Here is a 16,108-nt window from a genome sequence, read left to right on the forward strand (position 1 = left end):
AAATATGGTCTCTTTTTATAGAGGGATGAAGAGACCAAGTGTAAATCAGACTCGTGCAGGTGAAGGTCATGGACTCAATAACTTCCTTCCTCTTCCTTCTTCCTCACCCCACTCCTGTGTGGGCACTGGGCTATGTTTTATTAATGGGGAAGTCGCTGGCTGCATGGCTACCTCTATAATTAATGTAGTTTAGCATTAGAAGGCAACATGTTCTGGGAGAAGGAGAGATCTGATTATGATGAATGGACAGTGCATATAAATGAGACCAGAGAAACAACCTGTCATTTTGTCTATGTGTAGTGGGCTATGTAACACTATATGCTCTGATTGTCTATTGCATGTTCTGTAGACTAAATGCTTAGCTAATTATTATGATGATAATAAAAACATTTCATTGTGATGAGGCCACATAAACATGTTACATGGCCCTTTTCAATGTAGGGCTATCAAGTAGCTTATATAGGCCTATCTACCTCCATGAATTGATGAAAGTCATTCTGAATATTATTTATTATATGATGATTTGATGAATATTTTAAATTATATTGACGTTTTACCAATGACTGTCTAAAGCTCAGACAGTCTATATAGGGATATTAGTAACAATATTCTGGTCTAACGTGATTGTAAAGTATTGGTGAGCAAGGGGAGGGATTGCTACGAGCGTCAGCTCGGCAGTCGCAGCATCCATCCATCCACTCCTCCCCCTCCGACCCGTCGCATAGAACAGCCCATTTTAATGTTGCCATCACCATAGGACGAGTGCGGTAAGCGAGGCATCTTTTCAGCATGTAGACCCAAATTCTTGTTCACCCATTGGAGCTTGTGCTGTATTATCAATTAGACGAAAAAATTACAGCAACGAGAGTAACTGGGAGCAACGACCAGAATAACAGTAATAATATCAAATAGCTACCTGCGGTCCTTAACCATTAATTTATGCAAACACGCTAACATCTACCCTGCATCATATAATTTTCTTCCGCATTAGAGGAATTCCACATAGACATCTGCACAATTCTGTGCTATACATTTTCATATCCTGACCAGAAACAACAGATGGGACATCACGTCAGTATAGTCTACATCCTTCAAACGTTTTTCTCTGTCGGATATGAAGTGAATTTAAAAGTGAAGAACATTGGATTTCCTGTTTTTCTAAACTCTCCTTTGACGTCCTTGGACATGGCCGGGTGAGTATTTCAAAAAAAAATCTCAGTTCAATGGTGTTCTATCATTATGGTGGACTAAGGATACTATGGCATCAAAATGCCTCATGATATTGGAGTGACCTGTGAAAATGGCGAATATTTGCACCATTTATTAGACCTAGGCCTATTATTATTATCATTATCATTATTATTATTATTATAGCCTACCTTTCTCGGTAGAACACTAGTATTGATAGCAGTCATCCAAAATATTATGGCATTGGTAGGCTATAATAAAACTAACAATCCATGAGATAAAATGTATTCATGAATCCAATATAGTGACTTGGCTACATTACGAGATACTATAAAACATTTATTTGTCAGTTATTACAGGCAATTATCAGTTATTACCGAGAAAACTATCTAGGTAGGCTACATTAATGTTGTGGGCAACAGGAATAGATTATTATTCATAGTAGGGAAGCACTGGCATCTGGAATATAAAAATCCCGATTTGGCGTATTCTGGGAATAGGGTATAGGCCTACTGGTCACTTCTATGATTGATATGAGTATGCCGTTATTTTATGTCTGACTGAGTCAAATCAGTGCACAGAGGTGAGTTATTCAGCGAATGAGCCATAGCCCGTGTCTATCCGGTGATAACCTTGTAGTAGGCCAGCTCACAGATTAAATGTAGCACATTCACGCGGGCAAAATGTTATACTTTTCCCACCATCAAGAAACACATTATGTTCCAATCGTATTTTTCCGTGAGCTGCAATTCTTTTGAAATCTGTTGCCTCGAAAATATGTTCTCATTCAAATTAGGCCCATCATACCCCCTTCCACCTCTGGAAAAACTATAATAAAAATGATGAATGTAAGGAAAGGTGTATATTTCCCTACTTTTGTGTGCATTTCTATCGTAAGGGAAGGATATCGCTAACATGAGAGAGATTTTGTGCAGACCAAGGTTAACACTGATATCTGAAGGTTACAAGTAAAGGACATGGTGGATTTTGACAATGTACTAAAACATGCTCCGTCTTGCAAGGTACATTTATGATTTTTTAAGTTATAATATATAAACACATATGTTTCCATTCACTTTTTGATACTGTGGAAATATAAGAAATCTTAATATAGCCTAATGCTTCGTGCCACGATGGAGGCGCTTTTCGCCTCGCATCACTCGGAGGAGAGGATCCTCTGTATCCCAGATCGCTGAGCATCATGGCTGTGCGCGTCGCCTTGGTAAAAGCCCTTTCTAGACATGGATTGGCTATTTCCATACGAGCGTCACGACGCTCTTTCAGAAGACTGTACTGTGATAACAAATATATTCTGGAAATGTGTTTAACCTTAAAAATGTTATTGGGATTTTGATGATTCCTGGGCCCATATAGCATGTAAAGGGGGGAATAGCATCGAGGGAATGCAATTCACTGTTTGAAGATGAGGAGGAGAGGAGGTTATTATGCGAAGGTCATACAATACTCAGAATAGTGTAGGTCTGATGCATTACCTAAAGGCTTGTCAAATTCATGAGGAGCCAAAATAATCAGCTAATCCCATGCACACCTTTAGATTATTTGCTAATTCCTTTAAAACATTGAATAGGGCCTAAAAAGTATAAAATCATAAGGAAATGTACACATTTCTTTGTAATGATTACAATTTGATGCCACAATTCAAGGATGTAACTTAGAGTCCTAGATACATAACAGTATGAAGATATTGTATATTTGCATGGGTTTTCATCCCAACGTCTTTCTCCTCCTATTTTTAGTATGAACATTTATTACAGTTAAGTATGTCCCCCTGATCAGAGAGCCACCCCACTACTAAGCAGTTAGAGAAGCCATAACATCCTAAATCAATAAACTACAAATCAATAGACCTCTTATAAATAAATTATATGTCTGTTTTTTTGTTTTGTTTGATTTTTGTCCCAGTGAGGGAGGGGGTGGGTTTCCAGCAACTCCTATTGGCTCATTAATAATTCTCTTTGGTGCAAATTATATATCACATTTTTATGACGGAGTGAAATCCTGTCAAGATGCTGAAATTCTTACAATATGAGAGTTATTTTCAGACTTGGCTTTATAGTAATTTAAGGGGAATATCCTATTTGTCTCTGTTGGCAAATGTTCACAACTCAATGTTTAGATAGGATTGAATGATGTAAGAATATTCTCTACAAAACCCATTTTCTCCATCTTCTCCAGCCTTTAGGTGAATCCTACACTCCACATGCCAAAGCATCTTCCTCTTCACCCCCAAACGCTTGAGCTCTTCTTTCTATTTCTCTCCTTACAAATATCTGTTTCTATGGATTGGTATCCCCCCTATCATTTTGCTTGATTCTCTTTTGTCTTCTGGGGTTGTGAAACAGACCAGATTAAGGTGGAATAAACCACCGTCAAATCACATGACAAAAACATTTCCAAATGTTCTTTCACACATGCCCTGATATGGAGAATCATAGAAGGGGCAAAGGAGGGAGTGGCATGGGGGAACATTAATCTAAAAATCACATAGTCAAGCATTTCCTACCCTGGCCCTTTTCAAAGAAGTCCATCAGAGAATAATTGTTTTTTGAAGAATCAATACACTTCTATTACCACACATTATCATGGGGGACTTAGCCAATAGTTCGGTGGAGTTCAAACCCAAGAAGCGAGGTAGTGGAGGGGGAACAGAGGTCAACCATGCAGGGGACTTTGGGGCCACTCTGGAGGACCTGCGGGACCTCATGGAGCTGAGAGGTGCAGAGGCCATTCAGAAGATCCAGGAGAACTACACAGACACAGAGGGCCTCTGTCAGAGACTGAAGACATCCCCAGCCGATGGTGAGAGTCTCACTCAGACACACCACTCTCAGTGACATACTTCACTGGAAACATACAACACACCTTATTAGTCTACCTTACTAATCAAATTCAAACTGATAGGTCAAATCAACTGGATTTTTTATGAAGAACCAGTTGATGATATTTTATGCTATAGCGCTACTGCCATCGTGTTTGCATAGATGGTTTCTACCAGATGTCCTCATTTGTACTGTCCTCATCCACCTGGTTTTGTATCTGTATTTGTGCATTCCCAACTCAGTCTGCCCGAACATGCTTTCATGTTATGTTGCTAAGCTACAAAAGCATCAGCAATCTGGTGGGTGTGAGGCAGAGAGACAGACACCTCCTCTCATTCATCATGGCCTCCTGCAGCAAACATAAAATAGGCCTGAGGAGAGATGCTCAAACCACTATATGAGCATTTCATGTTTTCATCATATTGCTTTATTTTCCCCATTATAGTTTAAAATGATGTAATTTTGTCACTTTTTAGATTACGTTAAATGATACAAATGCCTACGATTCAACGCACCTCTAATATCTGCACACTTTTATGATGATTACAAAACTGTTTTTATAATTCAGTAGAGATACATGTAGGCTGTTTCAGTTAGAGAGATGAAGAGGAATTTGTTCATGAACCTGTCATTACCATGGCAACTGCGAGAATATTGTCTGAATGAGTAAAAGGTGACTTTTCACAGAGAGTCAGATGAATTATTAATTTGCATATCTCATCGCCCTGAGATGTTCCTGCTCACGTGTCTTCTTATCACCAGACTGTTTCACACATAATTTCTGAACTCGGTTATAGTGCGACTACATTTTGACTACCTCAACAAATGGGCTTGGGTGAAAAAGAGACAAATAAAGAGAGAGAGAGAGAGAGAGAGATGGCTGGGTTGCCAGTAGCAGCAGGTGACGTTTGGCAGGGGAGGACATGAGGTGTGTGTGCCAGAGCGCACACCCCACAGAGAAGCAGACACACACTGACTTAGCCATCTGGGCCGTTCCCACCCCATCTATCTCATTTTACTAAAAGAGCACCCAGCACCCAGTGTCAGCACTCAAACATTTATATGTCTGTTATATGATTCATGTGAGTGAGACTATTGAAATGTACATTTACAGACGTAATTGAAAGATGGCTTATGCTGTGTTCTGTCTGCTCTAATGTAGACATTTTGATAGCATTTTATTTTAATGCTCTGTCATAATACCTACACAAGGCTGTAAGAAACATGGCCTAAACTGTAATTATCTCAAGTTCTATGACCAATATAATGTAATGAATGTTTATGACAACAGTATTTCACATGGCCAGTTTCTAATATAAACCTATTATGAAGTGTTACACACTAACTTTCTGAAGCATGATGCACTGAAACAGATTCAGATTCATGGCAGAGACCTGCAATTTCACAAATATTTGGTCGTATGTTGGCGTCCTGATAGAACATCCAAATAACATTTCACTCTACAATAATCTTCAACAGTTCCTTAGCTACCCCCTTACCTACTGAATTCACACGAGAATCTGATGCCCTCTAATAGCATTTAAAATTAAATCCAGTGAGGTGGATGAAGGGATGTCGCGCTCCATGTTTAGTAGCAGCATTCCCTGTCCTCTCTAGGCCTATCGGACAACCCGTCAGACCTAGAGAAGCGTGGCCAGGTGTTTGGCCAGAACTTTATCCCTCCTAAGAAGGCGAAGTCGTTCCTGGAGCTGGTCTGGGAGGCCCTACAGGATGTAACTCTCATCATCCTGGAGATAGCTGCCATCATCTCCCTCGCACTGTCCTTCTACCAACCGCCCGGAGAGGAGAGCGAAGGTAGGTGTGACTGACTGTCCAGGGATCAGACTTTGGCCTTCCGCATGCCTTAAGAAAGCATTAATTAGCCCTCTGAGCTAAAGCCTACGCATTAGCTATGGGAGTTAACACACGTTTTCAGTTCTCTCAGTTAAGGTAACTCATCAGGTGAGCGGAGTTCCCTCTTCCCTCACTTCTCTACCCTTTCTCTTTCTTTATTTCTCTCTCTGCTCTATCTTTCTTCCTATTTCTCTCTCTCCCTCTCTCTCTGCAGCTTGTGGGAATGTGGCATCCGGTGCGGAGGACGAGGGTGAGGCGGAGGCTGGCTGGATTGAGGGCGCGGCCATCTTGCTGTCCGTCGTCTGCGTAGTGCTGGTGACGGCCTTTAATGACTGGAGCAAGGAGAAGCAGTTCCGGGGGCTGCAGAGCCGTATTGAGCAGGAGCAGCGATTTGCCGTGGTGCGTAACGGCACTGTCATCCAGATCCCTGTGGCTGAAATGGTGGTCGGGGACGTGGCCCAAATCAAATACGGTCAGTCCAGGATCAGGAGAGGTCACCTGATGTAGTTTACCTGGTTAGACTATCTACGTAGCTACCTGTGTATAATGCATTTGTAGTTCCTTCGACTGTATCTTACCAAAGGTCTATTAAGAATCAAACATTCATATAACAGCTCAACCATAAATGCATAAATAATACATTAAACATATCTGGTATTGTGTAGATTTATTTTAAGCAGTCATAACAATGTTTGGATCCTTATGATTCCTTATAGATCCTTATAAGTCTCTGGTCCCTTGTCTCCTCCTGCTTCCGCTCCCACACAGGTGATCTCCTGCCTGCTGATGGGATTCTGATACAGGGCAATGACCTGAAGATCGATGAGAGCTCGCTGACCGGAGAGTCTGACCATGTAAAAAAGTCTGTTGACAAGGACCCCATGTTGCTGTCTGGTGAGTTGTTTGCATATAATACAGTAGTCATGTTACAGTCAGGAGACAGAGGCCATGCCAGTGGTGTTTGCCTCTGTGCAGTATGTGTGTGTGTGTGTCTGTGTGTATGTTTGTGTGTGCACACCCCCCAACGCAAAATCCCACTCATCCCACTGTATAAGCAAGTTTATAGTCTACTGCTCAAAGAGAGGGCAAAGAGGGGTGGGCTATCAGCTGATCATAGAGATTGTAGATTATGTAAATCAGCTAGTTAGCTAGCTAGCTAGTTAGCTATGCTGTCGAAACAATCTAACTAGTCTTTGATCCGTGATTGGAGTTTGTTCTGCTGCTGACACCTGCCTCTTAAGCCTACTAACAAACAGTCAAATTGAACCCTTCCCTGTTCCTGACCGTGAGATGACACATGCAACTCAAAACAGAGCCACTACTACACGACCGTTTGGCGCCGGTAGCTTCTGCCTGCAGTATGAGTGCTGTCAGTGCGCAGTCGGCAGAGGAGCGGGGGAGGGCGGATTTTCCATTATTCTAAAATGAGAAATTAGCAAGTTTGATGGGCAATTCATTTAAATAACAAGAGAGAAAATAGACTAAAAGTGAAATAAAATGTAATAATTAAAAGACGCCACCAATCTGAAAGGGCATTTTTCTCATAAGAGGGCAAAAAGGCAGGTGCTCAGCCACATTTAGACCTCTATCTGTGTACGTGCTTGTGCCTGTGTGTGTGTGTGTGTGTGTGTGTACTTTTGTTGTATGCATAACTGGTGATCTGCCTGAGTGAATGGCCTGCCTAGTGTCTCTGTGTGCTGGCTGCAGTGCCGAGAGGGGAAATCTCATTGCCTCTCCCAGTAAGAGAGTGACTCCTCCCTGGAGCCTGACAGGACTAATCAGATTGTAGCCCCTGGTCAGCATCCTGAGCACCGGGTCATGGATCCATTAGACCCACAGGGGACCCTCACTCATCCTCTACCCAATAATGATCCTCGGAACTGGACTACTCACTCCATAGGTCCACTAGGCTAGGTCTATGCAGAGATCTAAAAGAAGCATGCTGTTGTGATTGTGATATAGCAGCCTAATCCACATTGGTGACGGAGCCGAATAACAAATATTGAAAGTATTCAGATGCAGGTTTAGAAATATGTGTGATACGATTTCATCAAGCAATATACACAATTTTCCCAGTATGTATCTGTCACACTTACAGTGGGGAGAACAAGTATTTGATACACTGCCGATTTTGCAGGTTTTCCTACAAAAATCCAGAAAATCACATTGTATGATTTTTAAGTAATTCATTTGCATTTTATTGCATGACATAAGTATTTGATACATCAGAAAAGCAGAACTTAATATTTGGTACAGAAACCTTTGTTTGCAATTACAGAGATCATATGTTTCCTGTAGGTCTTGATCAGGTTTGCACACACTGCAGCAGGGATTTTGGCCCACTCCTCCATACAGACCTTCTCCAGATCCTTCAGGTTTCGGGGCTGTCGCTGGGCAATACGGACTTTCAGCTCCCTCCAAAGATTTTCTATTGGGTTCAGGTCTGGAGACTGGCTAGGCCACTCCAGGACCTTGAGATGCTTCTTACAGAGCCACTCCTTAGTTGCCCTGGCTGTGTGTTTCGGGTCGTTGTCATGCTGGAAGACCCAGCCACGACCCATCTTCAATGCTCTTACTGAGGGAAGGAGGTTGTTGGCCAAGATCTCGCGATACATGGCCCCATCCATCCTCCCCTCAATACAGTGCAGTTGTCCTGTCCCCTTTTCAGAAAAGCATCCCCAAAGAATGATGTTTTCACCTCCATGCTTCACGGTTGGGATGGTGTTCTTGGGGTTGTACTCATCCTTCTTCTTCCTCCAAACACGGCGAGTGGAGTTTAGACCAAAAAGCTCTATTTTTGTCTCATCAGACCACATGACCTTCTCCCATTCCTCCTCTGGATCATCCAGATGGTCATTGGACATGCGCTGGCTTGAGCAGGGGGACCTTGCGTGCGCTGCAGGATTTTAATCCATGACGGCGTAGTGTGTTACTAATGGTTTTCTTTGAGACTGTGGTCCCAGCTCTCTTCAGGTCATTGACCAGGTCCTGCCGTGTAGTTATGGGCTGATCCCTCACCTTCCTCATGATCATTGATGCCCCACGAGGTGAGATCTTGCATGGAGCCCCAGATCGAGGGTGATTGACCGTCATCTTGAACTTCTTCCATTTTCTAATAATTACGCCAACAGTTGTTGCCTTCTCACCAAGCTGCTTGCCTATTGTCCTGTAGCCCATCCCAGCCTTGTGCAGGTCTACAATTTTATCCCTGATGTCCTTACACAGCTCTCTGGTCTTGGCCATTGTGGAGAGGTTGGAATCTGCTTGATTGAGTGTGTGGACAGGTGTCTTTTATACAGGTAACGAGTTCAAACAGGTGCAGTTAATACAGGTGATGAGTGGAGAACAGGAGGGCTGCTTAAAGAAAAACTAACAGGTTGGTAGGTGATCAAATACTTATGTCATGCAATAAAATGCAAATTAATTACTTAAAAATCATACAATGTGATTTTCTGGATTTTTGTTTTAGATTCCGCCTCTCACAGTTGAAGTGTACCTATGATAAAAATTACAGACCTCTACATGCTTTTTTTAAGTAGGAAAACCTGCAAAATCGGCAGTGTATCAAATACTTGTTCTCCCCACTGAACCTCTCGTGTTGCTCATAAATCACTTGATGTTTGGGCCACCACACATTGGATGAATGCAAACTCTGTAAATGCTGTGGAATTTATCAGTTCCAGATGAAATACAGTCACTTTACTTGCTCTGACCATCTACATGCTGTAGTTTAGTGCACATGTTCATAACAGTCCCAAGCCATTACATATGTAAGCAATCATCAACATCAAACATATTTAGCAGTATTCTGAGCTATTCCACTCCCTGGTATTAGGCAGTGTTATTGAACAACCCCTGGTCTCTTGAGATAGAGTATTTTTATTAATGGGAACATAATGGAGCTCTGCTGTACAAAAGTAATTAGATCACTGGTCAGTAGGAAAAACAGGGGAAAGTGACCTTACACAGTGATTAAAAAAACAAACTACAGTAGCTACAGATTGGTGAGTGTAATTCTGCATTGCCTCTGGATTCCAACCTGCGTTCCCAACGGCACATGACACTCAAGCCAACCATGCAAACTCTAGAACAAGAGGCTGGCTTGTCACTCCAGGAATGAGAGTTTTAGGTCTCAGTGAAGATGATGTCACTGTGTAATGTGAACTTAGCAGTCCACTATATCTACATCATATAAATACATTTTCCGCAATAACCTTCTTTGAACAGCATATCGATCGCAAACGATATTAATGGAAATTCTCCCTTCTGTTTGAGGTGCGATATGATTAATACATTTAATTCGGAAAGTATTCAGACCCCTTCACTTTTTCCACATTTTGTTACGTTACTGCCTTATTCTAAAATGAATTACATGATTTTTCCCCTCATCAATCTACACACAATACCCCATAATGACAAAGCGAAAACAGGTTTTTAGAAATTGTAGCAAATTTATTAAAAATAAAAAACAGAAATATCTTATTTACATACTTATTCAGACCCTTTGCTATGAGACTCGAAATTGAGCTCAGGTGCATCCTGTTTCCATTGATCATCCTTGAGATGTTTCTACATCTTGATTGGAGTCCACCTGTGGTAAATTCAATTGATTGGACATGATTTGTAAATGTGATATTTCAGTTTTTTTTTATACATTTGCAAAAATGTCTATAAACCAGTTTTTTTGCTTTGTCATTATGGGTTATTGTGTGTAGATTGATGAGGGAAAAACAAACAAACAATTGAATCCCTTTTAGAATAAGGCTGTAACATAACAAAATGTGGAAAAAGTGAAGGGGTCTGAATACTTTCTGAATGCACTGTAGTGTTGATCATTGTGAGTTATTCCCATGTCTATTTAGGAATTTAATCTTTGTGTCCCCTTAGGAACTCATGTGATGGAAGGCTCAGGAAAGATGCTAGTTACTGCTGTGGGGATCAACTCTCAAACTGGAATCATCTTCACTCTACTGGGGGCTGGAGAGGGGGAGGAGGAGGAGAAAGACAAGAAAGGTGAGATAATAAGGCAGGCAGAAGGTGTAATGTCCTTAAGACGTTGGGTATCATTTTTGTGAGTATGAAGCAAATATAGTACATTTGAAACTCAATACATATACCAGGGATACTTAAAATGGATATGAAGAGTTTCATTCCAAAACGCTATATATCCATTTTCAGAAATGTTGGTAAATTAGCTTTTTTGGGGGGGGCACTTATTAGAAGTGATTGGTGTGTTTTTTTTCCACATGCAATCATGGCATGGAGTTGTTCAATGACAGACAGAGAAAAACAATCACTCTCAGAGACAAAAGTAGCACTGCAAAGATTTACACAGTACAACTGTACAAATGATACATTTGTGACATCAATATTTTTTATATATTTTTTAAAGTGTATCAATACAGTAAAATGAGATCTTTGTTCTTGTTAAAAGTAGTGCACTATATGGGGAATAGGGTGCCATTTGGGGCGAGTCCTAACTCTAACCAAACACTGAGCCTGAGGCTGGATTTATGATGAGTTGAATTTATATGTTAAATATACAGCATACAAACATTCCATTCCAGCTAAACAATGGATATATAGTGTTTTGCAACAAAACCCATTTTAATACATATATAAAATCTATGAACAAAAAATCTGAGACCAGAAATATTTTACACACCCATAGGCATTCACTTCTGATGAAAAAACACAAATGTGAAAAATCTGTGCATATAGCGTTTTGGAAATGAACTCTTCATATATACACTACCAGTCAAAAGTTTGGACACACCTACTTATTCAAGGGTTTTTCTTTATTTTTAGTATTTTTTACATTGTAGAATAATAGTGAAGACATCAAAACAATGAAATAACACATATGGAATCATGTAGTAACCAAAAAAGTGTTAAACAAATCAAAATATATCTTCAAATAGCCACCCTTTCCCTTGATGACAGCTTTGCACACTCTTGGTATTATCTCAACCAGCTTCATGAGGTAGTCACCTGGAATGCATTTCAATTAACAGGTGTGCCTTCTTAAAAGTTAATTTGTGGAATTTCTTTCCTTCTTAATGCGTTTGAGACAATCAGTTGTGTTGTGACAAGGTAGGGGGGGTATACAGAAGATAGCCCTATTTCGCAAAAGACCAAGTCCGTATTATGGCAAGAACAGCTCAAATAAGCAAAGAGAAATGACAGTCCATCATTACTTTAAGACATGAAGGTCAGTCAATACGGAAAGTGTTAAGAACTTTGAACGTTTCTTCAAGTGCAGTCGCAAAAACCATCTAGCGCTATGATGAAACTGGCTCTCATGAGGACCGCCACAGGAATGGAAGACCCAGAGTTACCTTTGCTGCAGAGGATAAGTTCATTAGAGTTACCAGCCTCAGAAATTACATCCCAAATAAATGCTTCACAGAGTTCAAGTCACAGACACATCTCAACATCAACTGTTCAGAGGGGACTGTGTGAATTAGGCCTTCATGGTCAAATTGCTGCAAAGAAACCACTACTAAAGGACACCAGTAAGAGGAAGAGACCTGCTTGGGCAAGAAACACTAGCAATGGACATTAGACCAAATTGGAGATTTTTGGTTCCAACCGCCGTGTCTTTGTGAGACACGGTGTGGGTGAACAGATGATCTCCGCATGTGTAGTTCCCACCGTAAAGCATGGAGGAGGAGGTGTTATGGTGTGGGGGCGCTTTGCTGGTGACACTGTCTGTGATTTATTTAGAATTCAAGGCACACTTAACCAGCATGGCTACCACAGAATTCTGCAGCGATACGCCATCCCATCTGGTTTGGGCTTAGTGGGACTATCATTTGTTTTTCAACAGGACAATGACCCAACACACCTCCAGGCTGTGTAAGGGCTATTTTACCAAGATGGAGAGTGATGGAGTGCTGCATCAGATTACCTGGCCTCCACAATCCCCCGACCTCAACCCAATTGAGATGGTTTGGGATGAGTCGGAACACAGAGTGAAGGAAAAGCAGCCAACAAGTGCTCAGCATATGTGGGAACTCCTTCAAGACTGTTGGAAAAGCATTCCAGGTGAAGCTGGTTGAGAGAATGCCAAGAGTGTGCAAAGCTGTCATAAAGGCAAAGGTTAGCTATTTGAAGAATCTCAAATATAAAATATATTTTAATTTGTTTAACACTTTTTTGGTTACTACATGATTCCATATGTGTTATTTCATAGTTTTGATGTCTTCACTATTATTCTACAATGTAAAAAATAGTAAAAATAAAGAAAAATCCTTGAATGAGTAGGTGAGTCCAAACTTTTGACTGGTACTGTACATGGATGTATTTACATGTGATTGACTTACGATGTCTGTTTCTTATACTGTTTATTCACAGACAGACGTACAGTGGGGGAAAAAAGTATTTAGTCAGCCACCAATTGTGCAAGTTCTCCCACTTAAAAAGATGAGAGAGGCCTGTGATTTTCATCATAGGTACACGTCAACTATGACAGACAAATTGAGAAAAAAATATCCAGAAAATCACATTGTAGGATTTGTAATGAATTTATTTGCAAATTATGGTGGAAAATAAGTATTTGGTCACCTACAAACAAGCAACATTTCTGGCTCTCACAGACCTGTAACTTCTTCTTTAAGAGGCTCCTCTGTCCTCCACTCGTTACCTGTATTAATGGCACCTGTTTGAACTTGTTATCAGTATAAAATACACCTGTCCACAACCTCAAACAGTCACACTCCAAACTCCACTATGGCCAAGACCAAAGAGCTGTCAAAGGACACCAGTTGTAGACAATTGTAGACCTGCACCAGGCTGGGAAGACTGACTCTGCAATAGGTAAGCAGCTTGGTTTGAAGAAATCAACTGTGGGAGCAATTATTAGGAAATGGAAGACATACAAGACCACTGATAATCTCCCTCGATCTGGGGCTCCACGCAAGATCTCACCCCGTGGGGTCAAAATGATCACAAGAACGGTGAGCAAAAATCCCAGAACCACACGGGGGGACCTAGTGAATGACCTGCAGAGAGCTGGGACCAAAGTAACAAAGCCTACCATCAGTAACACACTACGCCGCCAGGGACTCAAATCCTGCAGTGCCAGACGTGTCCCCCTGCTTAAGCCAGTACATGTCCAGGCCCGTCTGAAGTTTGCTAGAGTGCATTTGGATGATCCAGAAGAGGATTGGGAGAATGTCATATGGTCAGATGAAACCAAAATAGAACTTTTTGGTAAAAACTCAACTCGTCGTGTTTGGAGGACAAATAATGCTGAGTTGCATCCAAAGAACACCATACCTACTGTGAAGCATGGGGGGTGGAAACATCATGCTTCGGGGCTGTTTTTCTGCAAAGGGACCAGGACGACTGATCCGTGTAAAGGAAAGAATGAATGGGGCCATGTATCGTGAGATTTTGAGTGAAAACCTCCTTCCATCAGCAAGGGCATTGAAGATGAAACGTGGCTGGGTCTTTCAGCATGACAATGATCCCAAACACACCGCCCGGGCAACGAAGGAGTGGCTTCGTAAGAAGCATTTCAAGGTCCTGGAGTGGCCTAGCCAGTCTCCAGATCTCAACCCCATAGAAAATCTTTGGAGGGAGTTGAAAGTCCGTGTTGCCCAGCGACAGCCCCAAAACATCACTGCTCTAGAGGAGATCTGCATGGAGGAATGGGCCAAAATACCAGCAACAGTGTGTGAAAACCTTGTGAAGACTTACAGAAAATGTTTGACCTGTGTCATTGCCAACAAAGGGTATATAACAAAGTATTGAGAAACTTTTGTTATTGACCAAATACTTATTTTCCACCATAATTTGCAAATATATTCATTAAAAATCCTACAATGTGATTTTCTGGATTTGTTTCCCTCATTTTGTCTGTCATAGTTGACGTGTACCTATGATGAAAATTACAGGCCTCTCTCATCTTTTTAAGTGGGAGAACTTGCACAATTGGTGGCTGACTAAATACTTTTTTCCCCCACTGTATATAAGTATCATGAATTGGCAGTTTCAATAGGTGTGTTGAAGAGATGCTCCATTTAGCTGTGTCATTCAAGGCCTGATGTTACTTCTGCTTAAGAGAAAGAGAGAGCAAAGCATCTCTGAGCTGTACAGTGTGCATTTACAGTACATGGGCAGAGACTTTTCTCCCCGTCTCCCTCTCCTTGATATGAAGAGGGGTAGCTAGCTGTTTAATAATTATATCTAAAAGCATAGGAGTCTGCAAAGCGATCAGTACTTGAATGGAAAGAGGGAGAGCACGATGGAGATGGGGTTACACAGAGGGGGAAGCCTCTGGTTAGGACCAAGCTTCACAATGAAGATCACAGAAAGACATGATGCAATTGTTTACTTATTTGCTGCTCCTGAGGTCTCATTCATTCATTTTTATTCATTCCTTGTTTGTTGTTTCTGTTGCTCATCCTTTTTACTGTTTTGATTGTTTTTGTCTCTTAATTTGATAAAATCTCTTATTGTCCCTGTCCCTATCTCAAATCCCAAACCACTATCTCATCAGAGGGCAATAATACCCCTGCAGTCGAAGCAAAACAGATCAGCATCACGAATGGTAGGTGTTTCCCCTACTAGACTAGTTAGATTGGTGAAGGGGTTTGCTAGAGATATTCCATGGGACTCCCATGGGAAATTGTGGACCCCTAATGTAATTGAAAGAAAATTACAAACTGTAAAATATTTTGAAAAGTACGTTTAACATGTTGATATAAGTCATGGCGATTTCTTCACACGTTTCTGTCACTTTCATTTTGTCTATTCATTTTCCCATTCGATTTTTACTCCTTTAGGGGGGTTAAAATGGGAGCGATGTTTGCCTCCCATGCAGCAATATGTCTGTCACATTCAGCTGTATCAGTCTAGATATTTCTCTCTCTCTCTCGCTTAATCACAGGCAAGCAAGATGGGACACTGGAAAACAATCAGAACAAAGGTAAGAAACGGGGATTCCAAGGCAGAGGAATCATCCCTAATTTCAAGTAGGCTACTTTATATAAATCGTTTGGGAAACAATGCAAACAACAGATGGTTTAAGGTAATAATTTATACAAAATATTTCAAAACATTTTACTTCTCAAATAAGATGGAAGCAATATCTTGATTTATGTAGAACCAACCTGGGGGAAGCATGGCAGCCATTTTGTGCCGGAACGCTCACTACACCTCTTGGCTTTTCTCTAACCCGTCCTAACCACTCCCTAACGTTGTGACAACCCCCAACCTTA

General features: G+C 41.1%; 1 protein-coding gene across 7 annotated transcripts in view; it reads left to right on the forward strand.

Moving 5' to 3' along the window:
• The first annotated feature begins 702 nt into the window (after positions 1-702).
• LOC121545550 (plasma membrane calcium-transporting ATPase 3-like) overlaps positions 703-16,108 on the forward strand; it is a 34,063-nt gene continuing 18,657 nt past the window's right edge. For 2 of the 7 annotated variants that reach the window (XM_041856154.2, XM_041856155.2), the window contains exons 1-8: positions 703-1,193; positions 3,385-4,008; positions 5,646-5,843; positions 6,097-6,354; positions 6,651-6,776; positions 10,770-10,895; positions 15,388-15,438; positions 15,778-15,816. In XM_041856154.2, coding sequence (XP_041712088.1) covers positions 3,792-4,008; positions 5,646-5,843; positions 6,097-6,354; positions 6,651-6,776; positions 10,770-10,895; positions 15,388-15,438; positions 15,778-15,816 — 1,015 coding nt within the window. In that variant the 5' untranslated portion in view covers positions 703-1,193; positions 3,385-3,791. The remainder of the gene's footprint in view (positions 1,194-3,384; positions 4,009-5,645; positions 5,844-6,096; positions 6,355-6,650; positions 6,777-10,769; positions 10,896-15,387; positions 15,439-15,777; positions 15,817-16,108) is intronic. The other 5 variants (XM_041856149.2, XM_041856152.2, XM_041856151.2 and 2 more) reach the window with 3 other exon arrangements.

The sequence above is a fragment of the Coregonus clupeaformis genome, chromosome 30 (genome assembly GCF_020615455.1).
Source record: "Coregonus clupeaformis isolate EN_2021a chromosome 30, ASM2061545v1, whole genome shotgun sequence".
In the NCBI taxonomy this organism is placed as follows: Eukaryota; Metazoa; Chordata; class Actinopteri; order Salmoniformes; family Salmonidae; genus Coregonus; species Coregonus clupeaformis.